This window comes from Penicillium diatomitis (assembly GCF_028827545.1).
Source record: "Penicillium diatomitis strain IBT 30728 chromosome Unknown utg000004l_segment0_segment0, whole genome shotgun sequence".
Classification (NCBI taxonomy): domain Eukaryota; kingdom Fungi; phylum Ascomycota; class Eurotiomycetes; order Eurotiales; family Aspergillaceae; genus Penicillium; species Penicillium diatomitis.
The window spans coordinates 4376599-4403511 of NW_026623176.1; the positions used below are offsets into that span (position 1 = coordinate 4376599).

The 26913-nt window shown below is 52.4% G+C and overlaps 10 protein-coding genes across 10 annotated transcripts; 5 read left to right on the forward strand and 5 right to left on the reverse strand.

Annotated features, from left to right (window-relative positions):
- Window positions 1-76: 76 nt before the first annotated feature.
- Window positions 77-3377, forward strand: N7539_004642 (RING finger protein; the record flags this gene model as incomplete). Its single annotated transcript, XM_056934244.1, has 6 exons — window positions 77-120; window positions 183-292; window positions 383-753; window positions 809-1085; window positions 1160-2135; window positions 2222-3377. The coding sequence occupies 6 exons, from the start codon at window positions 77-79 to the stop codon at window positions 3375-3377; spliced, it is 2934 nt and encodes a 977-aa protein (XP_056791785.1).
- A 497-nt stretch (window positions 3378-3874) lies between these two features.
- On the reverse strand, window positions 3875-5283 carry N7539_004643 (uncharacterized protein; the record flags this gene model as incomplete). Its single annotated transcript, XM_056934245.1, has 3 exons — window positions 3875-4779; window positions 4917-5072; window positions 5163-5283. 3 exons carry the CDS (start codon window positions 5281-5283, stop codon window positions 3875-3877), a joined length of 1182 nt encoding a protein of 393 aa, XP_056791786.1.
- Window positions 5284-7399: 2116 nt separating this feature from the next.
- On the reverse strand, window positions 7400-7720 carry N7539_004644 (thioredoxin family protein; the record flags this gene model as incomplete). Its single annotated transcript, XM_056934246.1, has 1 exon — window positions 7400-7720. One exon carries the CDS (start codon window positions 7718-7720, stop codon window positions 7400-7402), a length of 321 nt encoding a protein of 106 aa, XP_056791787.1.
- Window positions 7721-7763: 43 nt separating this feature from the next.
- Window positions 7764-9220, reverse strand: N7539_004645 (thioredoxin family protein; the record flags this gene model as incomplete). Its single annotated transcript, XM_056934247.1, has 3 exons — window positions 7764-8100; window positions 8189-8664; window positions 8765-9220. 3 exons carry the CDS (start codon window positions 9218-9220, stop codon window positions 7764-7766), a joined length of 1269 nt encoding a protein of 422 aa, XP_056791788.1.
- An 831-nt stretch (window positions 9221-10051) lies between these two features.
- N7539_004646 (uncharacterized protein) lies at window positions 10052-11848 on the forward strand (the record flags this gene model as incomplete). The annotated part of the gene is made up of 1 exon (XM_056934248.1): window positions 10052-11848. The coding sequence occupies one exon, from the start codon at window positions 10052-10054 to the stop codon at window positions 11846-11848; it is 1797 nt and encodes a 598-aa protein (XP_056791789.1).
- Window positions 11849-12366: 518 nt separating this feature from the next.
- N7539_004647 (sulfurtransferase) lies at window positions 12367-13523 on the forward strand (the record flags this gene model as incomplete). The annotated part of the gene is made up of 2 exons (XM_056934249.1): window positions 12367-12539; window positions 12713-13523. The coding sequence occupies 2 exons, from the start codon at window positions 12367-12369 to the stop codon at window positions 13521-13523; spliced, it is 984 nt and encodes a 327-aa protein (XP_056791790.1).
- An 820-nt stretch (window positions 13524-14343) lies between these two features.
- Window positions 14344-15078, forward strand: N7539_004648 (oxidoreductase, short chain dehydrogenase/reductase family; the record flags this gene model as incomplete). Its single annotated transcript, XM_056934250.1, has 1 exon — window positions 14344-15078. One exon carries the CDS (start codon window positions 14344-14346, stop codon window positions 15076-15078), a length of 735 nt encoding a protein of 244 aa, XP_056791791.1.
- Window positions 15079-15616: 538 nt separating this feature from the next.
- N7539_004649 (uncharacterized protein) lies at window positions 15617-16747 on the reverse strand (the record flags this gene model as incomplete). The annotated part of the gene is made up of 2 exons (XM_056934251.1): window positions 15617-16584; window positions 16681-16747. 2 exons carry the CDS (start codon window positions 16745-16747, stop codon window positions 15617-15619), a joined length of 1035 nt encoding a protein of 344 aa, XP_056791792.1.
- A 2862-nt stretch (window positions 16748-19609) lies between these two features.
- On the reverse strand, window positions 19610-20840 carry N7539_004650 (altered inheritance of mitochondria protein 6; the record flags this gene model as incomplete). The annotated part of the gene is made up of 2 exons (XM_056934252.1): window positions 19610-20582; window positions 20647-20840. The coding sequence occupies 2 exons, from the start codon at window positions 20838-20840 to the stop codon at window positions 19610-19612; spliced, it is 1167 nt and encodes a 388-aa protein (XP_056791793.1).
- Window positions 20841-26136: 5296 nt separating this feature from the next.
- Window positions 26137-26526, forward strand: N7539_004651 (uncharacterized protein; the record flags this gene model as incomplete). The annotated part of the gene is made up of 2 exons (XM_056934253.1): window positions 26137-26323; window positions 26378-26526. 2 exons carry the CDS (start codon window positions 26137-26139, stop codon window positions 26524-26526), a joined length of 336 nt encoding a protein of 111 aa, XP_056791794.1.
- Window positions 26527-26913: the final 387 nt, after the last annotated feature.

Genomic DNA, 26913 nt, shown 5'->3' on the forward strand with positions numbered 1-26913 from the left:
AAGAATATTTGTGTCATTGCGAAATCGACGTTCCTTCGCGACGAATCTGGGATATCTCATCCATTTTGATCCAGTCATGACTGCGGCGGATCCGCCGTCAGGTCTTCTGGACATTGCCAGGTCTGTCATCGAGTCTACATATGGTAGGCGCGCTTTTCGGCTGATGTGTTCTTGATTTCCAGCACCCTCTCGCAAGATGAGATTCCTTTCAAGCTGCGATGCGCCATCTGCAACAAGTTGGCAGTGAACGCTTTTCGCCTTCCATGCTGTGACCAGTCGATCTGTGAGATTTGTAAGTCAACATAATGGGCAAACCAATACCTCGGAAATGACAACCCGTGAGAACTTCTGGCTGACGGTCACGCTCTGGCGATTTGAATAGGTCAAACTTCCCTTCCGGATACTTGTCCAGTCTGCGCCCATTATCCAGTCTCTGCAGACTTATGCAAACCGAATAAGGCTCTGCGAACGACCCTGAAAGCTTTCTTGCGCACCGAGGAGAAGAAGCGCGAGAAGGAAAGGCAATCGGCAGCTCCCGTCACACCTACTACCACATCCCCTGTTGAGGACAATGCCACCCAGACACAGCCAACAGTGGATCAAGGAAAATCTGAAAATATCGTCACTGCGCAATCTCATAATGCCCAGTCGCAATACCCGGCGCCAGCTGATGGCTCGGCTGATCTCGCGAAAGCTTCAGATCCAGCGGCAGCAGAGTCCCAAACGCCGGATTTGGAGGCTGCTGTGAACGAGGTAGGTCGCTATACAACACGACCCCAACGCAAGACTGGTAGACTAACTCGGTCAGACTGGAATTGAGGACTTGTCCACAACCACTACTCAGCAGGGGCTCGATGGCAGCGCAGATCATCAAGACGGAGGCGACGAACAAACTCAAGTCGAAGACACGGGACCTCCAGCCGAGAGAGATGGCGCAAATGAACCATCCCAAGAACCCAATGGCATACAGCCGGGCGTGACGCCTGGAAACTTCCCCGGCATGACTGGCTGGAATGGGAACAACAACTTTACTAGCATGAACGCAATGATGGCCAATCCAATGTTCAATTTCCCCAACAATATGGGTACGTCATACGAAGATTTATCTCCCTTACTGATGACTTTCAGCTAACCTCCTGACTTTTCTTCCGTCTGCTAGGCATGCCTATGACAATGGACCCAATGACCGCTAATCAGGGGATGTTCGGTGACTATGGAATGAACATGGCTGGCATGGGTATGAATATGGGCATGAATTTCAATGGACAAGGCATGTACGGATCCTTAGGATGGAATGGCTCTCAACAAAACATGTGGCATGGCGGCCAAGATAATTTCAATCCAAATGCTTTCGCTAATGGCACAGGCCCTCCCTTTGGAGGTGCCTTTGGCGGGTCTAATATGTCTTACCCTTCCAACTCGGACTTCCAGTCTGGTTACTACGGGCCAGGTTATGGCCGGGGTGGTGGGTATCGCGGTCGCGGCCGTGGGCATTATGCAGCCGGTCCGGGTCCTGGCCACAGGGCATATGGAGCTGCTGGAGATGATCACCAATTTCCCCAAACTGGTAACCCTGGGCTTGCTAATGGTCAGCCTGGCGCTGGTCAAGACGATATTCCAGTTCAGCCAGATGCTCCTACTGAGAAAACGGAAGACGCTTCCTCCCACACGGATACGGATAAGATGGCCAGTACGGATTTAGTATCGACTGCGGAGGTGCAGGCAACTGACGATGATGCTGCGAGAGGGGCAGCGGAGTCCAAAGTCGATTCAGCAGACAACAACGCTGATCAAAGCCCGCAATTACAAGGAATTCCTACAATTGACAGTTTGGATCAGCCGTCTGACTCGATGGAAGTCAATGGATATCCCATGTTCAACGTTCCTGGATATGGTCGAGGCGGGTACATGCGAGGCGGATTTCATGGCCCTCGCGGTGGAGGACACTGGGGTGGCATGCCCAACATGTATCAACAGGGTCCAGTGGAACTACGAAACCCCGGAGTGGAAGGCGCGCCTGCTGCACCACGTGCCATGCGACAAGGTCTTCCCAACACGAGCATCTTGCGGCAACGTGGATTTCACATGCGTGGCAAAGGTTCCATGAGCAGTACCACGCCCGCTTCTTCTCAGAGGTCAGTGATATGTGAAAGGAAGAATCAATGACCCTCAATCCTGTGGAGGCAAGTACTGACGAACATGGTCTTCTGCAATGATATAGGGCCAACTCTGAAGCTCCTGGAGAACTTACACGAACCCGCTCTCCTTCCAGAGCTCCATCCCAAGCTCGGCAGATTGGAAAAGTATCTCGCTCACCATCTCATGATCGTGCCTCACGGGCTGGTTCCCATTTTGAAGGTGATGAGCGACGACCTCGTGCTCAAGACGGAGCTCAAGTACGACCCGAGCCTGTGAAGGAGATTGAAAGACTCGGTCATCGCTCACGATCGCCTTCGAGGATGTCTTCTCGTCGGTCGTCCCGTCGAAGAGACCGTGACGAGCCCAGAGATCGAAGAAATGGTCACCACTCGCATCGATCTCGCCGTCACCGGAGCCGTAGCGATAGTCGCGCTCGCAGTGTAAGTCCCCTGGTTGATGGAGACCGCCGTCATCCAGACCGTCTGAAGCCCATATCTGAAGGAGTAGAGTCAAAGGCTCACGGCAAAGGGACGGTGGAGAGTGGTGTCCGAGGGGATCTCGCAAGCCGCATCGGCAATGGTCATCGGTCCAGCCAAGATGTACCTCATCGGAGAGACGAGGGCAGAGAACGAGACCGAGACCGTGGCCGCGAGCGGGAGCGTGAGCGTGATCGAGACAGAGACAGAAATAAAGACCGAGACCGAAAGGACAGACACCGTGAGAAGAATCGTGACTCCGATAGAAGAGATCGTGCTAGGGATTCAGATCGCGAGCCTCGTCAGACTCGTGACCGTGACCGTGATCGGGATCGCGACCGTCAACGTGAAAAAGACCACGATGACCGGGACCGGGAGAGGGACAGAGTGCGTGATCGTGGTCGTGGTCATGACCGAGGTTCAGACCGTGACATGACTCGCAAGCGTCGTCGCGATCGCTCTGAATCAGCCGCTATCAACAACGGCAGCTCTGCCCAACCGCCACAAGCTCGCCGCGTGAAGACCAACGGGGACGCGCGGGATCGCGAGCAAACGCGGCCTATGACCGCCAAGTCGGAGTCGGAAAAAGATCCCTATACGCTCGAGCGCGAGGCACGTAACCGTGAACGACTCCTTCGTGAACAACAAAATCGAGGTAATACTAAATCAAGTTCCTCGAAGCCTAGTCACCGCCGTGATAGTCGTCAGGAACGGCTCGTGGGTGGTCGGCGAATCAATTACAAGTACGAGGATGAACTTTGAAATCGTCCCCTTCGAACAATCAATCCTGAATATTTTGGAAGATACCACATTACTTGATGCAGCTCTACAAGCAGTCTCAGATACAATGGAAATCATAAGGTTGATGAAACCTCTGCAAAGACGTTGTGTAGCTCTGTTCCCTTTGCATTCGGCCGTGGTTCGTCCCAGTAACTGGAACCCAGCCTTATTGTAAATGAATATATGAGAGTTCATTAGCACTAGGTAATGGCTTCCTACATAGCGGACTTGAGTTCCGCTCTCTACTAAGTAGTCGTGACCAGGGATGGTCGAAGCACGTTGCTTTGAGAGTCCAATGTGACTGTTCTAAAGGTTTGCATTTCTCAAAATGTTTTGTTAAGGGCTTCATTGAGCGCCTTCAGTTCTTGCTCGCAGGTACTTATATATACATCCTCTATTGACGCTCGTCTAGTTGAAGCTCACCCCCTTTCTCTCTGCACCGTTGCCCAAAACTTCCCCAGCAGACCTTATCAGACCTTCTAGTTGTGAAGACCCTTGGTGGCATGCTTGGTGACGGTGAAGTTGTAAGAGGGCATCATGTCGTTGGCGACGGGGTAATAATCCGCACCCTTCATCTTCATGTCACGAGCGTAGTACTCAAAGAGCAACTCCTTGGAGGAAATGTCGAGAGTGACAAAGCCGTTGGCAGCCTGGTCGGCACTGGCACCGAGCCACTTGGTGAAGGGACCGAGGGGAACACCGTTGTTGCAGTCGCCTGCCTGGGCGTAGCCGGCACCACCGGTGAGGACAAAGTTGGTACCCTCGGATTCGTAGTGGGCCATGCAGTGGTCGTGACCGTTGACCACGACACCGTTGTTCTCGCGGACAATGTCGATCAGAGGGGCCAGCTCGGTGTAGTTGGTGCTGGAGGACAAGAAACCGTGGTGGATCTGCAGGATCTTCCAGGTGGCGTCGGACTCGGCAAAGGCCTTGCGCAGGAACTCGACCTGGGTTTGCTTGTCCTTGTGGCATTCAATCACGTAGTCGGTGTTGTAGACCGAGTCGGGCTTCTGGTAGCTGTTGACGAAGCAATCGGAGTCGACGACGGCGAAAGTGGCGGTCCAGTCGCTGCCCTTAAGATCGTAGCTATAGTAAGGCTTGTTCTCGGGGCCAAAGTACCATCGGTCATCCATCAGAGGAGCAATGCGGGTCTGGAAGTCAACGCCCGCCTTGCCAGTGACAACGTCGTGGTTGCCAATGGCCTGGTACCATCGCTTGCCCTCAAAGGCCTTGCCGACGTACATGTTGGCCCAGCCCTCATAGAAGCGGTTGATACCCTCCGAGTGGAAGGCCACACCACTGTCGTAGAAGTTGTCTCCGACGGAGACAAAAGCCGCGCAATCCTTCTTCAGGCAGACCTTTTCGATGTACTTGGCGGTGCGACCTATTTTCAGTCCATGGTTAGTTTCCTCATGGATCCATGGACTCATAATGGTTGCAGTGGCTGTAGTGGAGCTCGTCACGAGGAAGGCTGCTTCGAGAGTGACGTTGGGTACTTCATAGGATCAAGAAAGGACTTACGCTCCTCGATGGTAGCATTTCCAATGGCCAGGCGATCACCAGGGTCGCAGTCATTCACGATTTCCTTGGGAACGGTCACACCCGCGCTCTGCAGCTTAGGCAGAACATTCTTGCAGAATTCCAATGGAAGAGGCTGCCAGCCAGTCCAGCCGTAATCTTGAATCATCGAAGCAATTCAAAGTCAGCAAATTAAAATTCTTGCATATTCAGGTGGCTTGGGGGTCATGTCTCCAGACTTCGGCTTACCTCCAAGAAGAGCAAGGGTCATGTGCTCAGCTGCGGTGGGAGCAGGAATGGAGTTGGGCGCAGCGACAGCAGCACCCAGAGTGAGGCCCAGAGTCAGGGCAATTCGCGACATGGCCGGCATCTTGTTAACGAAAGTGATGAGAGAGTCGGATTAAAGCTTGGTTTGCAGGGATGTACTGTGTCCGAGGGCGAGCTTATATATGCGTCCGAGTTGCTTCCATCGACTCACGCGAGGGACCTTCCTCAAAGCGAATTCCAGGGTCTTTTCCACCTATCGCCTTACCAGATTGAGCGCATACTAGACCCGTCCACGGCGAACCAGTCAATCGGGGCTTTCTTGTGCTTGTGTTTCCATTTGAATAGGGATTGCGGTACCAGCGCAGTGGCGGGCACCACGCGAGGAACGCAGAGCTTATGTGTGCTTCCCGAAAAGCTTAGCAAGGCCGTTTTTGCGAATCAGATGGCCCATCTAGCCCAGGTGGTTGAGCCATTGTTCCGCGATAGCCGCATATGCACTTTGCTCACTCGGTAGTTTGCGGTTGGGACTAAGGGCTTAAGCAAGCGTAAGCTTCTCAAGACGAAGTGGCTTGCGCTCGGATAGTGGGCCTGCATGTGGGGGGGGGGGGGGAGCAATTTCCACCATTGGCACTCCACCAGGCCCTGAAGGCGCTGACAGCTTCGGGCCGGATATCAATTAACATCGAGGCTGGCCTCCACGTGGGCAGATCTCTTGATGCGTGTTGCTCGACGGCTCTTCGCCTTCGAGGGCAACTGGGGAGCGTCGTGAATGTCAGCGAGGAATGAATGGCAGAGGCGATCGGGGTCAGTGTCCCCAATGGGGTGAACATACTACATACTGTACTACAAACATACTGCATGCAAGCTTTTATCTCCGAAGCCAGAAGGGCGTAACTGTCAAGGGGGGTGGACCCAACTGTTATGTTGTCGATGCTGATGGAACAAGCGAATGAGACGGTCTGGCCACTTCTCGTACCGTGTCTGCTCGGAAGGATGGGCAAATGATGGTTCCAGGTCGGACTTAGATTGACCTTTGAGGAAGGAAGTCGGCATTGAAGGATGCAAGTTGATTGAGGGAATGCATGGCAGACTCGGAGACTCCTGCACAACGACAATAGTTTTGGCTAACTTCTTTGGGATATACGCTTAAGGGGGCCCATATAATAGTATTCTTTTTTCTCCTAAGGGGGAGAGGCGTTCTGCCATAGCGGTGTAGAAAACACAAAACACGTGACCTATAGACTCGCGCCTTGGCTTTATGGCATCAACTCTAGCCTATGATTGGCTAGACGTAACGGATCTGGCTCCGATGCTAGCTGTGTTACTGGTATAAATTCAGCTGCGATACTGGCTCGGTGTCACTGTGTATAGAATTCAGAATGTTGTTGTGGCCTCTGACGAGGTACATTTTCAGTCCTAAGAGCACTTTGGTCCTAGGATAGCTAGTTCTAGATATGCGACGCACGTGCTGGCACCTTGGTCTGGACAACAGCCTCTAGGCACAGCAGCACTCTGGCCACAGAAGCTGTCTATGACAGAACTTGGCTGTTCGTTGCTCTCCCAACTTTTGTGAGACCAGACTTTCTCGGTTGAGAAGGAATTCAGTTCTTGTCTACGGTCAATTGGAAGCAAAGAGCAGTATTGGTAGGTACTAGGTAGTAGGTACTAGGTAGTGTTCACGCCGGAGGGAATCACACCAACATTCATTTACCCACTTGAGCCTACTGGTAACCATGTCATGATCAGACAACCGATCCTGCAGTGGCACAACTGATGACATCCATTTCATTGAAGAGCTCTCACTTGGCTAACATTCGATCTGGTGATACCTCGGTGGGTTTGCCACATACAGTCACCAGATTCTGACACACTGTTGAACACCTAATGTGGATTGAATGGATCAGGCCAATAACCCCGTTCGCATCTGTGACAACATTCACATTCAAACTCTCAAGCTCACCGATGACGATTTTGTTTTCTCGGAATCCTCCATCAGTCTTCGGGTCGATGACTGTAGAGCATGTCATTGGCGAGACTAACGGGCCCTTGAGTTGTCTACAGGAATCGGGCTTGTAGGCAGGCTTCGTGACCCGCGGAAGAGCAGGGCCCGGCGCCCTGGGTCAGGTGTCGCAAAGGACGGACTTGATATATTAGGTAAAAGCTAGGCAAGAAGGGAGCTTGATGACTGGATAGCATTCAAATAGGTCGTCGAAGAAGAATTATGCAGGCTGCGTTTGCAGCCACTGCTCAAGATGCCAGACATTCGGACCAACAACGCGATGATCCTCTCTCCCGTTCCTCATCAAAACAAAGGTGGGCATGGCTGTGATCTGGTATTGGGCAGCAATCGCCTTTGCTAACTCAATATCGACCTGAACGAAGCGAACGTTGGGGTACTTCTGGCTCAGATCACCGATCTTCGGGGCAACTTCCTTGCATGGGCCACAGTAGGTCGCGTAGAAGTCAACGAGGACGGACCCCGAAGCGGTCAGGTCTGCAAAGACTTGCGCCCTGTGTATGGCATTAGCATCGTGGGCCATCGATGAGAAGCCTTGGCTGTTCGAGAGGGATTGGGTATATTATTTACCGGTTAGCGTTGCGCACCAAGCCATGTGTAGGCGCCTCGGGAGCTCCGGGGGTCATCTTGAGCCACTGCTCAATCTCCCACACATTGGTGCCCAGAATGCGCTTCTCCTCCTCGCCGTCTTGCATCAGGATAAAGGTTGGCATCATTCGGACTTCATACTGCCGGGCAAGAGTTTTCATGACCTCAATGTCGACCTGAAGAAACCGAACATTTTGATACGCGTCTGCGAGTTCCCTGATCTTGGGAGCCACCTGCTTGCACGGCCCACAGTAAGTTGCGTAAAAGTCAACCAAAACTGAGCCGGAGGAGATGAGTTCTTCGAAGGTCCGAGGACTGTTCACGGTGATAACATTGCGTTAGCGCAACTTGTCTCTCCATACACCGACTGCTTGTTTCAAACATGAGGCCTTTTACTACTCACTTATCAATATTAGTCACCGTCCCCGTTCCCGAAGGTACAGGAGGCGAAGGTTTAGGAGGTGAATAGACACTGGGCCGCGATCCATGAGGTACTGGCGGCGGCCCTCCATTCAAACCTCCGTTCACACTGGGTCTGTCCACCAGCGTCGGTGGATTGCCTGTGCTCCTGTTCAATCCACCAAAGCCCGCCTGGCGCGCATGTTCGATGTTGTCGGTACTGGAAGTTGGAGGCAGCCTTCGCGCTGGTAACGTGGGCCGATATTCTTCATCCTCCCCATTTGGTTCGGTTGATTGTCTCTCTGCCGCAGACGGCCGGGTTGAGGGAGGCTGAGGCGCTGATGATGACGAGGAGGAGGTTGACGACGAGGTTTTAGAAACCTTGCCTCGCAACGCTGATATCTTCGAGCTCAACCCACTGACCATGGAGTTCGAGCTCGACTCGGAACGCGGAAGAGGCTTGAGTTCCTCCTGTGGTCGCTTGGGAGGTAGCACCGGCAATGTGGTTCCCCCACGCCGGGGCCTTGATGCGAGCGGTGTCATTCGATCTGAGAGATGTCCGTGAGGGCGCGTGCCTTACGCCTGTCCCGCCCCTGCAGGATGACGAGTCGGATACAACAGACCCTTGTGACTGTTTTCGCGGTGGATCGGTAATTGGCCGAGGAGGTAATGTCGGGCGAGCTTCCGGAAGTGCACAAGGCAGTACTCGGCCAGGGGCTTCTGGACGAGCTGGAAGGTCAGGGCGTGCAGGTCGAGAAGAAGGCGGAGGATCAGTCCGACTTCGCGTAGGCAAGGGCGGCGGAATCTTCTTGGGTCTCACTTCAGGTCGAGGGGATGGCGTCGGGTTCGACGCTGGCTGAGGCGCAGACGCTTTCACATTGTACGAGAGACAGCCGTGGACTGAACTGTTGTTGCGCTCAATGGACGGCTGCAGGAATGAGGATGGCTGCGTGACAGCTGCATCCCCGCCAGCTTGGGATCTTTTGAGAGCGGCGATCCGCTCTTGAATGGAGCCTAGCTGTACTTCCTCGGCCATGGCGCGCGTCTGACGTTGAAAAGGAGGTTCTTGACGAGTCCTGGATGATGGTGACCACAGGTCAACTGCTTGGACCCCATCGTCGAACCCCTCACCAAGCCTCTAGGTTGATTCGTGTGACTTGGTGACTGGGGGCCGAAGCGTAGCCTCTTTAGGCTTAGGAGACTTGTCTGGGCGACCATGTTGGCATGCGATAATGGACCGATTTGCAGTAGATTCTTAGGTCCAATGTTTAAGAGGGCGCTCAGATCTCTGCGCTACTTCATGGCGCCTGTAAGTTACTTGACATGAGGCTGAAAAGAAGGCCCGAATCACTCGGGATCTACAAGAGACTAGGAAGGTCGCTGGTGTCAACAAACTCGCCTTCGGTGGAAGATTAAGCGTGTCCATTGATCCATTCCTCCGCAGACGTCAAGTGCCGGCCAGTCCAGGTTACCGCCGGGGACTTGAGCTTGGCTTGGCCTCGCCACATGCGAGGGAGTCTCGACCCTCGGGGATTTGGTCCCCGAGGATGACCGAATTCGGATTCAATGATTCAGATGGTAGTTCACAACTTCACACAACGTCAAGTCCTCCTCCTCGTCCGCTCTCACCACATGCAACAGCAACAACCAAGAATGGTGGCCAATTGGGCGAATCTCGCAAAAAACTACCCTGACAAATTCGCGCCAGCCTTTCAAGACACCTTTGAAGCCGGGGTAATCTGTCGTCGACCTCAGTCCGCTCTGCGATCCCCGACACGCGGATCGCTCGCTCAAGACCGCCAAGACCGCCGCACCTAGGCTGTCTATCCTTCTTTTCACCCCCCCCGATACTGGCCACAGATTTCCAATGCCTGATACTTCTCCCTCACCTTCCAATTCCACCTCCATCTCGACCAGATCCAAAGCGCGCCCGTCATCCCTCGCCTGCGTCGAATGTCGCAAACATCACATCAAGTGCGACGCTCGGCGTCCAACGTGCTCACGATGCGCCGCAGCACGAGTCAATTGCGTCTTTCTTCCTTCTCGGCGTGGCGGCAGACGGAAGATTGCAAAATCTCCGCCGCGCGTTCCATTCGCGGCTCCACCGGTCGTCGCGCAACGTGAGGCTCAACTGGAAACACCGGGAACTACACAGCAGCAAGGGACACGACTGCGAAGTATGGCCCAGTATAGCGAGTCCGACGCTGGTGAACCCCAGCAGAGGCTGGACTTGCCTGACCCCACGCCCAAGTTGATCGTGCCGGAAGCGCGCCTGGTGCGTCTCTACTACGAAAATTTTCATGCGGCACACCCCATTCTGGCGCCTGCAGCACTGTTCAACAAATGGCAGTATCCTCCCTATCTGCAACAGGTGGTCAAATTCATCGGCACCCACTATTCCCTTGTCCTTGATAATGATATCTTGAGCGAGCCAACATGGATGATGCTCAATGCGACCGCGGAGCGAACGCCGCACATGGTCCAGGCACTCCTGTTGTATTCCATCATAATGCGCGCGCGAAATGAGCCTTCCCAGGCCGAGTTGTCACTCACTCGAGCCATTGACATGGCTCTGGAGTTGGGGATGAACCGGGAGGAGTTTGTCATTACTGCGGCGGCGGGTGCCGAGCGAGGCCACGAGATGGAGAGCCTGCGTCGCACCTGGTGGACCTTGTTCACGTGGGAAATCTACATGACTTCTCTCAGTCAAGTGATTCAACTGCGCTGTAGTGATGTCCATTCTGACGTGCAGCTCCCTTGCGAGGAGTCCACATATTCTTCGCTAGACACCATTCCTCCGCCGCAGTCATTAGCCGCGTTTCGGTCGCGCATCTATAGCGAGAATGAGGACGGCAGTCAGTTCTCGTCGTTTGCATACTATATTGAATCGGCTCGAATACTGGCCCGGGTGGTCATCCTCAATGCCGTGCCCGAAACCCATCATGACCATCTGCAAGCCGTGGCAAACACACTCGTGAGCTGGATTCACCATCTGCCCCCGCGAAAAAACGAAATCGTGGACATGTACGGCACACTCGACGAGATGATGTTCCAGGCCCACTGCACAATTCAATACGCCGCCATGCTTCTGCACTTACCGCGCAGCAACATTCGTCCCCGATTTCCCGACTCGATGTTTTCCATCTGTCCCATCACTCCGTTCCGACTCTCCCCTTCTTTGACGCGCCAAGTCCACGACGTCAAGACCCTGGAGGCATCGAAAAACCTATCCAACCTTCTTTCAGTCCGCTCCGATGTCCGAGGATACAGCCCCAGTGTAGTCTTTGTCGCCATCCTCTGCGGACTCGTCCAGCTCGCCGCCACCGAAACCCACGGAGCCGAATGTGCCGATCATCACCACAATCGTATTGTTCTCATCCTCGGCTGTCTCAAGCAACTGCGTGGGAAGTGGTCTCTGGCACAGATCGGACATGCCCATCTACGTGGGGTGGCGGCCCAGGTCATGACTGTCGTGCTGGAGTATTCGCCCTTTGAACGAAAGCCCTTGCAATCGCAACCCCTGGATGGATCGGGTTCTCGAGAGAACCAGGATAATGCGGCTATCAGTAATATGCTCATGGACGACGAGCTGATGACGGATCCTTTCTCATCACGACTCTTTTCGGAGTTTATCGATCCCACCTGTGGGGCTTCTTTCCTATGAGTGGTATGTTCTTCGATTGTACGATATAGCGAAAAGGGTAGACTACGAAAGTAATGTTTTTTTTTCTTTGGAAGTCAAGCTGCGAGTAATGGCCAATGCTGTGACTATCTAACTCTACACGTATTTTTGGGGCCTTGGATTTACCTTTGTACACATGGCAGTACTAGTAAGTACTAAGTGAGTAAGTAGTACTCCGTGACTTACAGGTACTCAGTGAGTGAGTACTAGTAGTAGCAGTTCGCCCAGTGGCAGTTCTCGTGTTCCCCGGATCGTCCAATCTGGAATGCCCCCGAGATCCCCGAGATCGCCACCCAAAGTGGATCAACGCGGTGTCTATAAAGATCGCCGAAGTGGGCTTGCCCGAGCTGAACTGTCGACCACGTCATTTCGTGATGGCGCTTCCCTGGAACTTCAGACTTTACATACCTCTTCCAACCCGGATATTCAAGAATAAGTGGTTGCGATACTCTTCTTCATCGTCTTCGCATGCGCTGATCTTCCCCCGAAATCTTGTCACGATGACTTCTTCCTCCACTCCCTTTACATCGCTTTTTGTGACTCCCTCGGAGTTTCATCGCGTCTTGTCTCGAACGTCTGACTGCGACCCCAATGGCCCGCGGGTGATTCCACTCGTGGCGGGCCGGAAGTCCAACGTTCAGTCCTTTGAGGCGCAACATGTGCCTGGTTCCATGTCAGTTGCTTTCATATTCTCTGTGATTGACTGCTTCGGCGCTGTTCCGCTACAGACTTGATAGCGGTACAGATCTTCCGTCCTAGACATGTATCTGCTGCTCAGGCATTTGGCATCAAATCATAAATAACCCGGAAACCAACATTCCATGCTTACTTCCATACTTCCCCCAGATTCTTCAACATGGACACCATGAGAGACACTTCATCTCCATATCCCATGATGCTACCCACCACATCTCAATTCGCGTCATACATGTCCAAACTCCGCATCAAGCCAGACGATGTATTGGTCGTCTACGATCCGCTGGAACCGGGCTTTTACTCGTCGCCTCGGGTAGCCTGGATATGTCGGTATTTCGGCCACCGTGCGGTTCACATTTTGAATACCTTTCCCCGGTATGTCGAGGAGGGGTATCCTGTTGCCGAGGGCCCGGTGAATGGCGGATTCTCTGGGACTGAGGCTCTGGATGGTGACGGCGATGGATGCGACAAGAGTAAGAATGAGAGGGACAGCGTGGGCTCTTATCCGGAGTCCCTGTTGCCAGACCCGGAGAGGGTCGTTGCATTTGAAGAACTAAGAGGCATGATCAAGGATGGGTTGACCCAAGAGAAGGACAAGGAGTTGAAAGAGCTGCAGATCATCGATTCCAGACCCAGCAATCGCTTCTCTGGCCCTGTTGATCCAGACCTGTCCGTCCTCCCGAGAGGCCACATACCGTCTGCGATCAATGTGCCCTTTTCGTCACTGGTGGGGCCTGAGAACACGGTGCGATCGCCAGATGAGCTCAAACAATTATTCATCACGGCGGGTGTGAAGCAGAATGTCCCCACCGTGCTATACTGTAATACTGGGGTGACGGCGGCGGGATTGGATATGGCACTGAAGGCGAGTGGGTTGGCCGTACAGACACGGCTGTATGATGGGAGTTGGAGTGAGTGGAGCAAGAGAGCAGATCAACCTGGAGAGAAGGTGTGTGAGTAGAGGAGAGATCTTGGATGGCGATCCAACAAGTCATGTGCCTTCAGACAGCTGCCACGTGAGAGAGAGGTGTAAAAGACGGATGATTCGAAGGAAAGACCCGTGGAACAATTTACTATCTTTGTATCTCGATTCGGTGGACTTGGCAGGTCAGATTTTGTCTCAATTGAAATTCGATCATGCTTCTGGAGTTCAAGGAACAAGGAACTTTACTTCCCCGACAAAGAGCTATTTCGAGTCGACTGCCTCGAAGCTGCCAGATCAACGGCGCGGATTTGTAGACAAGGTTCATGGCTTAGTACTGAAGGGCATCGTCAATCCTTTACCACGCGACTCGCACACGCTCGGGGCTCCAGTGAAGCGTTCGATGTGCAATTCACGTGGAATCCCAGGGACCCAAAGAGAAGCTCAGCCACTGAACGAGAGCCCGATCAGCCGGGGATCGAATGGTGGAACTTACTCAACTTCGTCCCTACTCTTTACAGATGACGATCTGACAAATCCACATCCCGTCTCTTTCCAATTCATGCAGGCGGCACTGCATCGATCGAGCGAACCAAGCATTTTTTTTTCCCCACCTCGAATCACTCGAATCCCCACGAGCTGGTAAAACAGAGCCAATTTCATCATGCAAAGCTTAGTAAAAAAAGCAGCGACGATCCCGGATAGCCCGGCCTGAAGTAGGTGTACGTCTGAGGGGGGAATCATGCGGTCAGTGGAGATACTATAAAGACCACTCGCCCATTCTTATCAATCGACCTACTACACCCAAAATTCGACCATCCTGGTTGACCACTGCAGTCCCCCTACCCACTACTCAAAAATGTCCGCTCTACAAAATCAAACAATCGTCGTCTTCGGCGGCTCGTCCGGCATCGGTCGGGGTGTCGCCGAAAAGGCCCTAATGGAAGGCGCCATCGTGCACATCGCCTCGTCCAACCCAGACCGCGTCAAGGACACCGTCCGAGATCTCCAGCACCAATATCCAGAGGGTCGAATCTCCGGCCACGTCATTGATTTGTCCACGCCCGAGGTCGAATCGTCGCTGGACACACTCCTGCGCCAAATCAGTCCACTGGATCACATCGTCTACACAGCCGGCGATCCTCTCCCCATCGCGCCCGTCGACCAGATCACTCTGGAGGCTATCCACCGCGCAGGCCACATCCGCTTCTTCGTGCCCCTGCTCTTGGGTAAATTGGCACCACGGCATCTGAAACCGGGTTATCGGTCATCTTTGACTCTGACGACGGGGGCCGCGTCGGAAAGACCGTTCCCCAACTGGTCCCTGATCGCGGGGTATCTGACCGGTCTGCATGGGATGACGCGCAATCTGGCTCTGGATTTGAAGCCGTTGAGAGTGAATCTCGTCAGTCCTGGCGCGGTGCATACCCCGATGTGGGGGCCCGACGGGGTCCCTGCGGAGATGCAGGAGAAGACGCCGCTGGGGAAGGTGGGGACGCCTTTGGAGGTCGCGGAGGCGTATGTCTATTTGATGAAGGACACCAATGCAACGGGCAGCGTGGTGAATACCAATTCAGGGTCGTTGCTTCAATAGACGATGAGCGCAGAAAAAAGAAGCACTGCTATGTTCTGGGGGGATGAGGTTGACTTTGTCAAAAACGACATGTGTACGTACGTCATGGTTGAGCTTGAGAATGTATTTTTGGAAGTGGACGCCCGGAAGGTGACTAAGTTATGTAAGCGAACATGAACAGTTCCACAATCGATGAACGTAGTACAGTAAGTACATACTACATACATACCTCCTACCAACCATACTAGATATGGTAATAGTATGCTCCACAGGAGGTAGTCCTCAGTCTTTGCGATATTCTCGGCGGTGTATCAGAATACCTTCAGACTGCGCAGATGTCTCGTCCGGTCTACATTCCACTTCAGAAAACCTTGGAACCCGGATCAAAAGACTCCCATGCTTTGAATTAACTTTCAGCGATCATATTCTTCTCTCGCCCGTTAAGCTGGTCAAGACTGGTAGTTCTCCCGAAACATTTGATCAACAAACATCGACAGACAGACCATCTTGGTACAACAATGTCAAAAGGAGACCTGAACTCAATTTATCCTCCATCCCTTCACGAGAATTGCGAGATAAACTTCCAAATCTCCCCAGGAGTCCAGGAGGAGCTGGCACCCCGATCCGTGGCCAACGGCTCGTGAGGACCATCAAAGGGAATCCACCAAACGGGGTGACCGCTTGAACATCCCTGGTAGACGGTCTTGATGTGCGTTCCACTGCCCGCGGCCGGCTCGGGAGCGTTCTGGGCAGTACACTTGTTGTCCTTGACAAAGGTGTCGCGGATGGATCGACCCCGGTCGATGGGCAGGACGGTGTCCGAGACTCCGTGCTGGGCGTAGTAGGCCACGGGCTGAGTGCCGGGGCTGCAGCCACTGAGGTTGGCACCGCTCATGACGGCCACACCGCGGAAGACGTCGGGCCGGGCACAGGCCAGCGCGTAGGACATGGAACCACCGTAACTCCAGCCCATGGAGTAGATCTGGGAGTTGTCGATGCAGAGTTCCGCCTGGAGCTTCTCGCGGATCTGGTCCATCAGGGTAATGTCCTCACCGCCAGCGTTGGCCCAGCCGTTGTTCAGACCCTGGGGAGCGACGAAGATGACGTTGTTGCCGGACAAGGGACGGACGCCGTAGTAGTTGCCACCTGCGACATCCTGCATGCTACCTCCGAGCCAGTGCAGACCGAAGATGAGCTTGTAGGGCTTGCTGCGGTCGTAGTTGTCGGGCAGAGCAAGGATGTATTGGCGTTGTTTGCCGTTCACTGTGATGGAATATGTGCCACTCTTGAGAGTGGTCGAAGTCCCACATCCCTTGGATGTGTTGCCAGATCCGGGGTTGGGGTTGGAAGTTGGTCCGGTACCGCTGGTGCCCGTTGTGGTGACCAACGTGGAGGTGGAGGTGGCTTGGCCACCTCCACCACCACCTGCGCAGTCTCCAGGGATACATTGAGAGTACCAGGGGTTGATTGAGCTACAGCAGTTACCTGAAGTACACGTCGTGGCACCGCTCCAGCCATTACCGCCGCCTAGAGAAACAAGCACGAGAGATGAGTGTTGAGTTCAGATAGATATGGGTATCTTTGTATCTGCTTCTCTTTCCAGGTAGAGGGGTCATGACTTACATTGACCCCAAACGGACTGCTGACCCAAGGCCGAAGCGGCAAAGGCGAGAACAAGCGCGGTCTTCATGGTGGTGATGGTCAAAACTTGGGCTTGTGAGTGAATGCGCATCAAGCTGAGAGGACTTGGCTTGATCGACTCGAGGTGTGAAGAAAATGAGTTGGCTTAAGTATCGTAAAACATTGACATAGGATCGTCCTCCCCTTCCCCTTCCCCCCACCCCCACCGGTGGAGTGGAAGGATCTTTGGCAGTTTGTCCGACTCCTTCATGAAACACCCGCGTTGAATGTGTCGCAGTGCCAAGTCGGTCCAGAACGAGACTGCCCTGAAGAGTCAGCCCCGGATGGCTTTTCTGCTCCTTTTGGAAAAGACAGGCTAATTACCATCCGGGCTCATTCTGGTTGTCCGGCCAGTATTGTCGTCCTGTCAGCACGGTCAGGTTCTTTTCTTGTTCGTCCACAGCACCAGACCAACAGGTATCAACCCTCCATGGTGCTTTGATCCTCTCAAGATGGTTATTGTTGACGCAGATCCCCCGCCGGAAGGTAGTGTGAAATGTACATCCGACGCCCCAACCGGACTTCCCTGAAGAACTGCAAGGCCTCCTCCGTTTACCGAAGAGGGCAGCAGGAGTCAGTCGTGGGTCCCCAAATGCAGGGTCTCGAGCCGACTCCACATGAGTCCCGGCAGAGCCAACCTTATGAGCTTTTTTGCCGTTGGCGGAGACCAGTTGGGTGTTTCACTTTCTTCATGGGGCTGATGTCGATGAGGGTTCCCTCGTTCACCACTGGAGGTATTTCTTCACTTCCGTCCCTGGTTGCTTGGCGGTGCTTATGGGCGAGAGAGTCGTCGGAATCGCTTCCCCATTGAGACCGGACTCACTCCGTATGACGGTCATTACCGGCCCAGAAAGTCAGCGACTGCATGCGACGTATGTCCAAGGCGGGGTTGACAAGTTCACTGAAGATGATTTGAAGAACTAGGCACTTTGTTGCATGATCGGACCGGGGAGTGCACATGCGACGGGCAACAGAAGAAGGTTGATGTTCCGGGGAAGGAGTGACGCCGGCAAATCTTCATCGTGACGACTGCCGGGGCGGAGTGCCCTGTTGATCCCACGGTGCCGCCGTCCCAATCTGGACGAACTGTGTCAAACCGAAATCTTTTCATCTCTGAAGAAAAAGCACGCCGCTCTCTGGAAGTATACAGTAGTCAGTACTACCATGGGCATGAAGCTCCATGCTTCAAAGCAAACAAACATCCCACAAGAGGTAGTAGTACCTCGGATCGATCCACATCAACCAAATCGTGGCCCACTGCCATGGCACTATGGACGCAGCCCAAGCCTGATTATTATCTCAGAGGTCGAGTTCATTGAGGTACCGCCATGTGCATTCAGAGACCTCCGACGTGTTTTGGATAAATTGAGTCTCTGTTTCACCTGGTGGTTCCCTCCAAGCGACATCGAACGGCTGACCCGCTCCAACAGCGTTGCTCCACTCCACCTGCATCCCGTCGCCTTACCCAGTGCCGAGGTGGTGAGTGCATCAATTGTCTCGGTCTTCACATACAGTGACGGCGGGGCGTCTTAGAGGAGTGTCAACGTCCAGGAGAGGAGTCTTCCGTGCAAGCGGGAGAGAGAGAGAGAGAGAGAGCGCGAGCGCATACCCTATCATATTGTCCACAAGGAGCCCAGGAATAGCACTCGTTAAGACCCGGTTCACTGGGAGAGGTTCGCCTGGTCAATAAGAAACCAATCTTACTTATCCATCATCATTTGGCAGTCCCCCACCTGCACCTCGGATTCGGGCATCTCTCGCAGCAGTCGAGACTTTTAGACAGTCACGGTTCAATCGAGTTCAGCCCGTAAGATCGTGTCACGGCTGCAAATCCAGACGGGAGTCTGCCATGTCAACAATCCACCCAAGAATTGCAGACAAGGTGACGAATGCGCCAATACCAGGGAGTTGACTGTGCTGCACTGCTGGGTCCTGACAGTCTGGCATCGGCGTTGAACTGTGGATGGAAATGTCGGGCCGTTGGAAGCCAGGGCCCAGACCTGGTCAAGGGGGTCATGTACCCCGCATTTATCTCCATCTCGGTTGGGATCAGGAAGTCGGCAGGACGAAGAGAAGGAATAACCCTCTCCAAGTGCTGGCTCCAAGTGCAAAGACCAGCGGACTGCAGGTGACTGAACTAACCCAATCTGAGCGTCCACGAAGCCCGACTAGACGGGTCATCTGTCCATGGATACGGCCGACCAGGATGAGCAAGTCGTCTGTGGATTACCCAACTCGAGATTCTGCATGATACACCCCGCATTACACTTCATCGGCCAAGCTTGGTACCCTTTACCTCTCTTCGACTAAGAATGGACAGAGAATCGTCTTGTCTTGTTTTCTTCCTCGATCCGCCTTGGCGAGATCAGTCTCACGTCTTCGGGCGAGTGAGATCTTTGTGCCGATAGAACGGATCCGGTCCAGGTTTACATGTGCATGGTTCAAGGTTGGCTTACTACGAAGCGTGAAGCAGGCGGAGAGAAAAAAAAAGGACCTGGGGTTGCGGACAATCCCGTTGATTTGCGCTCTCTTTCGACCAGCTATTCGATCTCAGTTGAACCCTCCCCGAGTAGATGGGTGAATCGGGCCTGGTCTCTGACTCGGCGGGGGTGCCTTCACTACCGTACTTAGCTTATCAAGACCAGTGAAAGGCCATTCTCGTGGGCAATGCTCAGTCGTCAAATGTATCTCAGAAGGTCGTGTGCAGTCCACCGTCGGGGAATGTCTAATGCCCAAGCGCACGAAGCTGCAAGCCTCGAGATGGGTATCTGAAGAGTGAAGCTGTGCGGGAGTCATTTGTGAGATACTTGGAAGTTGGGACAGCCAGCTCTAACAAGAAGATTACTCCCAGACCTCATCACCAACACTTCCTTCAACACAACACCAATCCCGCCACCGTACACCAATCCCAGTTCCATCTGGTAGCTTCGACAACATTGTCCACGTTCAACATCCCTACTCGACTTTCCACCAGAAACTGCCACATCTGCATGCGTAAATTCACCGGCCAAGAAGGAATGCTCCAGAATCGAGAGACAAGTCCCCTCTCCGTGGCGGCATCAATCATCTCCTGCATAGTCCGTTTCTGACTCTGCGTGGGTCCCCACGTCCAGACCATACCGACTGCTTTCTTGACCGACACGCTAGCATAGTATGAGTTCTCGGAGGAGTATGATGAGTTTTGAGAAATTTCGTGCAAGGGTGCGTCGAAGAAGACGTATCGGTCGTGTTCTGCAGTCACCTGCTGGAAGAGCGTATTGCCTGTCCCGACGACGGTGATGGGACCGTGCACAAGCTTCCTGGTGGTGCCATTCCAGTGCGATACCCAGCCACCGGAGATCAATGGACTCAATTGATCCAAAATCACCGGCCAGGTGGTGATCGCATCGGATTTGATATCGATGAGAAGGGTGAGAGTGACTGTGGTGTCGATGTCAAAGATACCCACAGGTGAAGTAACATCATTTGACGATGAGTTGCCGTTCAAGTTCAAAAGGATTGTGGACAGTGGCTCGATATAGAGACTTTGCAACGTGCGATCTGAAGTTAGAGAGCTCTCTCCATGACCGACCAGAAGAGTCTTGTTTTCCCGGAGCCAAACGTCTGCCTCGACACCTGTGCATCCGGCCGCAATCGCCTCGAACAATGGGACCGAGAGCCAGTAGTCATTGTGCGAATGGCAGGAGACAGGCACAATGCCTTGACTGAAATCGTGCGGCCATGGACTCAATAATGAAATCGAATCCGACGGTGTTTTCCAGCTCTGGACAATTCTTTGTAATCCATTTGATGGGGTCGACGGAGACAGTCGATGGATTAGAGCAAGCACGAGGGAGAACCAAACACTACAAACGATACGGCATGTCAACACAATCGAATATCGCTGGTAAGAAGTGAACAAAGACCTACAGTGCGATGATGCCTCCCACGATAATCACAAATACAATAAACAGGAGAACGTTGTTCCGTACAGCTTTCCTCTTTCCCACAACCCGCGGGGAGAGATTCGCCTTCAATTTGGAGAGCCATCGCCGAGAACGACCTCTTCGAGAAGCCTTGCAGTGACCGCAATTTTGGCCCCCGAGGTCAGATTTGTCTTCCATGTCGATAAGTCCCCGGTCTGTCTGTATTTGAGTATCCTCCGAATCTGATGGCAACGAAACTCAACGTGTGAAGCTGGTTGGTACGCCCATGACGCTCTCTTCAGATTAACGTCGGGTTGGGAGGAAGGGAGTTGACAACTCTGAACGACGGGGGGAGGGAAAATGCCCAAATACAGACTTGGTCCTTCAATCCGACTAGTACTGTAGCGTGCATGCACCTCGGATGCCAAGAAGCAGTGCCAACAGAAGGAACGATTCACAGGTGAGGCTCTCTGTGGCGGACTTGGCAGTAGCTCTTCCACTCTGGTATGGGAGTGAACCCATCAGACGCGACTCGCAAATTCGCAATTACCTCGGTCAAGGTTCAAAGGCGAATAACGCACTTGGGGATTCTTGCCGTGGTACACATTCCAAATTTACCGCGACGTTTTGCCTCAATCATGGTCCCCAAAAGAGGGGGCGACACGCCGTTGGGGGCGGAAAGTGGTTGATCGGCAGACGCCTCTTCGGTCAGAGAACGCCAAGAAGCCTGACGTATCTCGGTCCTAGCGGGCCATGCGGGCTTATACGAGCGGACACATCTTGGTCAAGTCACTCAGTCTGATCAATTTGAGGGCGGACTTTACCTGACACTGCTGGACGAAGTAATAGGCGCAAGGCATATGAAGCTCCAATAGCGTACGAGGGCAGCCTAGTGCTCAAAACCATTTCTCTCGACGCACCTGATCTGATGCAACCCAATCCGGATCATCTGTATAAGGCTAGACCATTTTGGAAGGCGTCAAGAGGCGCGGTTCCAACGGAGTGCTTTTTTGTGAGCCGGCCTCATTATTTGACCAGACCGATAACGGCTCGGACCCAAATTCATCTCCAACTGCATAGAAAAGAAATCCAATATAGGTTCACTATGCGACAAAAAGTTCCAATTCACATCAACGGCGACAAAAGGGAATCATCATCACCAGTCACAAAGTACCCAGAACTGATCCAAAAGCCTCATCTAGGACCATGTATCCTTCAAAGCTCAGAACTTCCACCCCGTCAATAGGATAGGAACAGCGGAGACCAACGTCAGTCTGCACGCGAAAACTGTTCCCTTTAGTATCTGCTTTCAGTACAAGGCCACAGACTGAAAGTCCAATCGCCAACTGTGCCTCGTCTTTGACATCAATTGCCTCAGATATTCGCGGCTGCTCAATCCCACGAAGGCCTTGTTGAGTAGGGGCTAGCTGTAAGCTAACACCGGATCGCAGTCTGGTCTGTGGCGAAGAGTCCTTTGGAAAGGACGCGCCGTACATAACACGTTTCTGGGTTGACTTCCCACATGTGAGCATGGATATTGGCGATGTCACTTGTGACCAAGCAGCTTCGCACCTTCTTCACCTCAATGGGAGATTCATCGGGCAAGCCCAACAAGAGTTGGCTCGACAGACGCAAAGTCAATAAACGACTATTGCCTAGTGTCGGAGACTCGGAGTCTTATACCCAGGCGTGAAAGGCTCACGCATAATTCCCTAAGCTCGAGACACGCATGGCGGGGAAGGCTGAGGTGGTAGTGTTTTGGCCACATTTAGAGGCCCCAAAATGCGAGGCCATCCAAGAAACAGGTTCGGCTGCAGCAAGTCAGAAATTTGGATCTCTAAAGCCACTCGTGATGAAGGTCAGGTGACTCACCACCGACTCGCTGATTGCTCTGTCAAAATCCATGAATTTCACCGTGGCAGATGAGCTTTCGTCGCCAATGAATGATGCCAGCAAACAGTCCGCAGAAGTTTCGATTTCTGATGGAGCGGAGACGAAGCTCTCTGGATCAATATCTGCGACATAGAGTTGGGTAAGAAGTATTAGACAGAGCAAAGCTCTCATCTCCGCCGCCGGTATTGAGCCACTGGTCAAGCTCGAAAATGAAGAAGAAAATTCATTGATGGATGAACACCGAGGTCCATGGGTCACGACGTTTGGGAGCCGATCATTGCGCCCAAGGTTCCCATAAGTAATCAAAGCTAGAGCTTTCTCTAGATGATAGTCATCGACCGGACCTCGGCACAGCTCAGAAGTCATTTCTTGCCGGGCAAGACACTGGATTAACAGAATTCTTTGCTGTGGCACCTCACGATCAGGAAAAATCTCCGACATGACACCCACGCACTTTTCTGGCCCATCATTAAGATCGAACCGGACAAGCACACTCTATTTGTTAGCGAAGTAGTAGCCTGGTGCAGACAGTGTGATTTATTGCAAAATCTGGACGAGACAACAGAAAAAAGGCGAGGTGGAGGGCGGGAACCGAAAAGGTTGCGTAGATAGGTAATTCCAAACGAAGTGACGGAATGTACTTGCACCAGACAAGCAGCTGATCGGACCCTCACAAACAGGACCCTCGCCCTCTCCATGTAGAGAACTGACGCTACTGAGATCAACATGATACTAAAACGAATAGACTCGACTGTAGCGGTCGCTGTGGAGCATAAAGAACCAATATGGACCCCATGCCAAATAGAGGTGCTGTTGGGTTTCATCAGAGTTTACCTGATCCAATGCTCGCGGTGGCTTTTGCGGATGATCAATAGGCTGGCGAAACGAAAATCTCCGAGCTTCAAGCTAGACTGAAATTCGCGGGGACGATATTTCAGCATGTTAAACTGGCGAGCCAGAGTCTCACAAAGTTGGTATTTCTAGCTGAAGAGGCACATCATCACAGCTGAAACACAGCCTTAGCATCCATTTTTATTTATCATTCTCCTTTCCCCGACAGTCTCACTCGTTGAATTATACTCATCATTACCATTGTACCTCTCTCACAATACAACTTTTCATACAGACCTTGTTGGTCTGACTATCTTTCAAGCACATCTCGTCTCGGCCACTGGGTGCGGCAAATGCCTGAATCAAAGCGAGGATATCATCCGCCTGGGCTGCTTTGAGAACTGTGGCAAAGCCTTCAATTCTAGCAGTACTGAACAACAAGTACGTCGCGACCAATGCACAAGGTTTGTCTTCAAGGACCAGTGCTGCAAGTCCTCCTGCAGTCAATCATCCGACGTCGGTCTCAATGACTATTTCCATCGAGTGGGTGTCTCCAAGCGCGATCCGTTCGAATAAGAGGCCTTTCATCGATCTCAACTCGATCGCATTCAAGAGAATCCTAAATTATTCGACGAGCGGGCCCTGCTCGCGGGTGATGCACCCTACCATCTCATTTAATCCACCCAAGATCTACAATCTCTGAATTATTCGCGCTTCAAAGAGACCGTAGTTCATGATGTGAGCCAGGCGCATAGCCCAGGAGCTTTCGATCCACGAGTGGACCACGCAAAATCTGTTGTCTGGCAGCTAAGGCTGTACTGAATGCGGGAGCTGTGCAAGTTGGACCTGCGTGGCAAAAGGATGAGTCGAACGAAGAGGAATACGCAGGCTTGGTCCTCGTCAGTTTTGGGGTGGCGGGCGCGTTTAGTTACGTGCCATTTGGTCTACAATGTTCAGCGTGTCTTTTTCAACGCCAGATCTGCTCCCGGTGCACGAGAGGGATTGTGAGGGTCCCGAAGAATGCTTACTTTAGGTTTTTGGAAATCCTGTGTAAGTGTTGTGTGCAATTTTCTCCATTGTCGTTTCGTTTTCAAATTAGACACATTAAAGTTTTATCAGATCTTCCTCTTCCTCGGTGACCTAATCTTAGTACAGCGGCGCCGGCGGGAGCGAGGAGCTGCGCAATCACTAGTGGGACACGAGTGGGGGCGGTTCTGAACCACTGTTGGACGGACATCAGATGTCTACTTTCCAGCATATCTCGTAGAACAAAGCCAACCTCTTTCTCCATTCTGATCCTCAAAATCAAAATTCCACTTTTCTTCTGCTCTGATACATGCCATTGCTTGCAAATCTTCAGCAAATAAATTATGGCGCAAGAATCTCAGCCATTAGTCTGCATTCGAAGCATTATTTCAATTGCTCTTGCCGTCAGCACATGCCGCAGACTGGGACCTTTTTATCCGTCAATTTCTCTTGCTCTCGGCAAACCAATTTACCAAAACCTTTGACTCCACTCTTGCCGCAATCATTATCATCAAGCATAATTTTTTTTCGCATATCATATCTCGATATCAGCCACCAAATCCCGTCCGTCTCTCGCAAAAGTCTGAGCATCTAGAGGGCCCTCCTCGCTGGTGTCGTCGCGGTCTTGACAATTTGGGATAACAATCCCACGATTCGGATTCTTCTTGCTCTGACGGTCGGTGCATGCTGGACTTTTGGATTGAAAGCCACGGCAACTGCGCAGCAAGATGCTTATCGGCGGTTTGTCAAACAAGCATTCTCACTGAAGTTGTTGGAAATCTGGCAGAAAAGTAACGATTAGGACGATCAGCCTTTTTCTGTCCACGGAAGAGCAGGACCTCTATTAATTTGTAGTTCTTCAATTGTCAAGTAGGACGAGTTCTGGGAGGCTCAACCGCGATACCATCTCTTTCAAAATTCGCTTGTGCCTCGTTTGTGAATGGTCAGAAATATTCGGGCATCAATTACAATCATAGACGCACTACATTGCAATAACCTTGGTCAAACTCGTAAGCAGAATACTCAGGATCGGTGACTGAGAATATGTGGGGATTGACAACTATTGAACCTAAAACCCTCAAAAGAGGTCTTGATGCCAGGGAAAGTGCTTCATTTTGCATCCATTCCAGTCGATTTTGGGCAGCCATCTTGTATGAAAATCCAGGGTATGATAAAGTTGCAACATCAACATCAAATCTATCGCGAGCTATTCCACACCTTCCCTGGGTACTGAAACTCGTCATTCCTGAAGTATGTACGACTACAATCGCCAATATTCTCATCCATGTCCCAATCAATCCCTAATGAAGGCACCAGAAGCTGTGTATTGCTCTAATTTCCATCACTGGATGTTCTTCTACACTTCCTTGGTGTAAACCGTACAGTTGTTGGTGACGAGGTTGTAGCTGGGCCACTTGTCTGCATATTGAACGCCTAATCGATGGAAGAAAAGAGGAAATTTTAGCCACAGGGTAAAAGTAAAGGATAGCAATAAATGTAAAGGCGGATTGTCACAAATATACCTTGGTTGGTAATGTACGAATCAGATGCCGAGGTCTCACCCAAATACTCGTACTCCACCATACTCACATGGATCCATTCCTAGGTGCTTCATCTCGCTAAAGTAGTCGTTTGCGCACCACAAATTGTCGACCTGATACTGGACCTTGCCACCCTTCGGGCTTTGACTGAGTCTGGTCTCGGCTTCGTCGCTGATCACCTCAAGGGCCTTACCATCAAAGGCATGGCGACCCGAGCGAGTCTGGCTGTTGAAGAACTGGCCCACGACAGGTCTGCTGTCGAGCAGTACTGCTATCACGTCACGCACAGCCAGGACGGTCTGTCTACTATCATTGGTGCTGGACAGAAGCATGCTGCTACTGTCCAGGGTGGTTTCTATCTCAGAGGCGATGTCCCTGCGGCTGTGAACTGTAAGTTTTACCAATTGGATTATCTGATATGCCTCTTGCTGATCGTGGTGATAGTCGAAATTCACAACAAGCAGAAGGATGGAATTCACACCCCCAACCAGGCGGACTACGAGACCTATCTGTGGAAGATGGCCGATTCGAACTCCGAGTGCTACGGTAGCAAAGAACAGGAACCCTGGCCTGGATGTTCAATATCACAATGATGCCTTCCGGATGCCTGAATTGTGGTCCCATTGCTTCAAACCTCCATGCGGACCTTGGGAATGAATCGGATGAATGGATGTAGACGGGTGCTGTGCCAGCTTGCAGAATTATATCGTGCAAGGATAAAATAGCGGGCAGTCACGAAGCTGGACCCGATCGACTCAGGAAATGGATGAAGGGTATTCGGCTACCCAGTGAATGGGTTAGAATGTGCGCAATGTGATACATTTTCTGAATTCTAACCAAGCTAATTGCGGTACGTCGGTGGCCGACTACTTCGGGACAAGGAATCGAGGAATCGTTCAGATCATGGAAACTCTGCTTTCGCCAGCTGAGATATTGACAAATTCGCTAAAGAGAACAAGACTACCGATCGACAGGCCGTA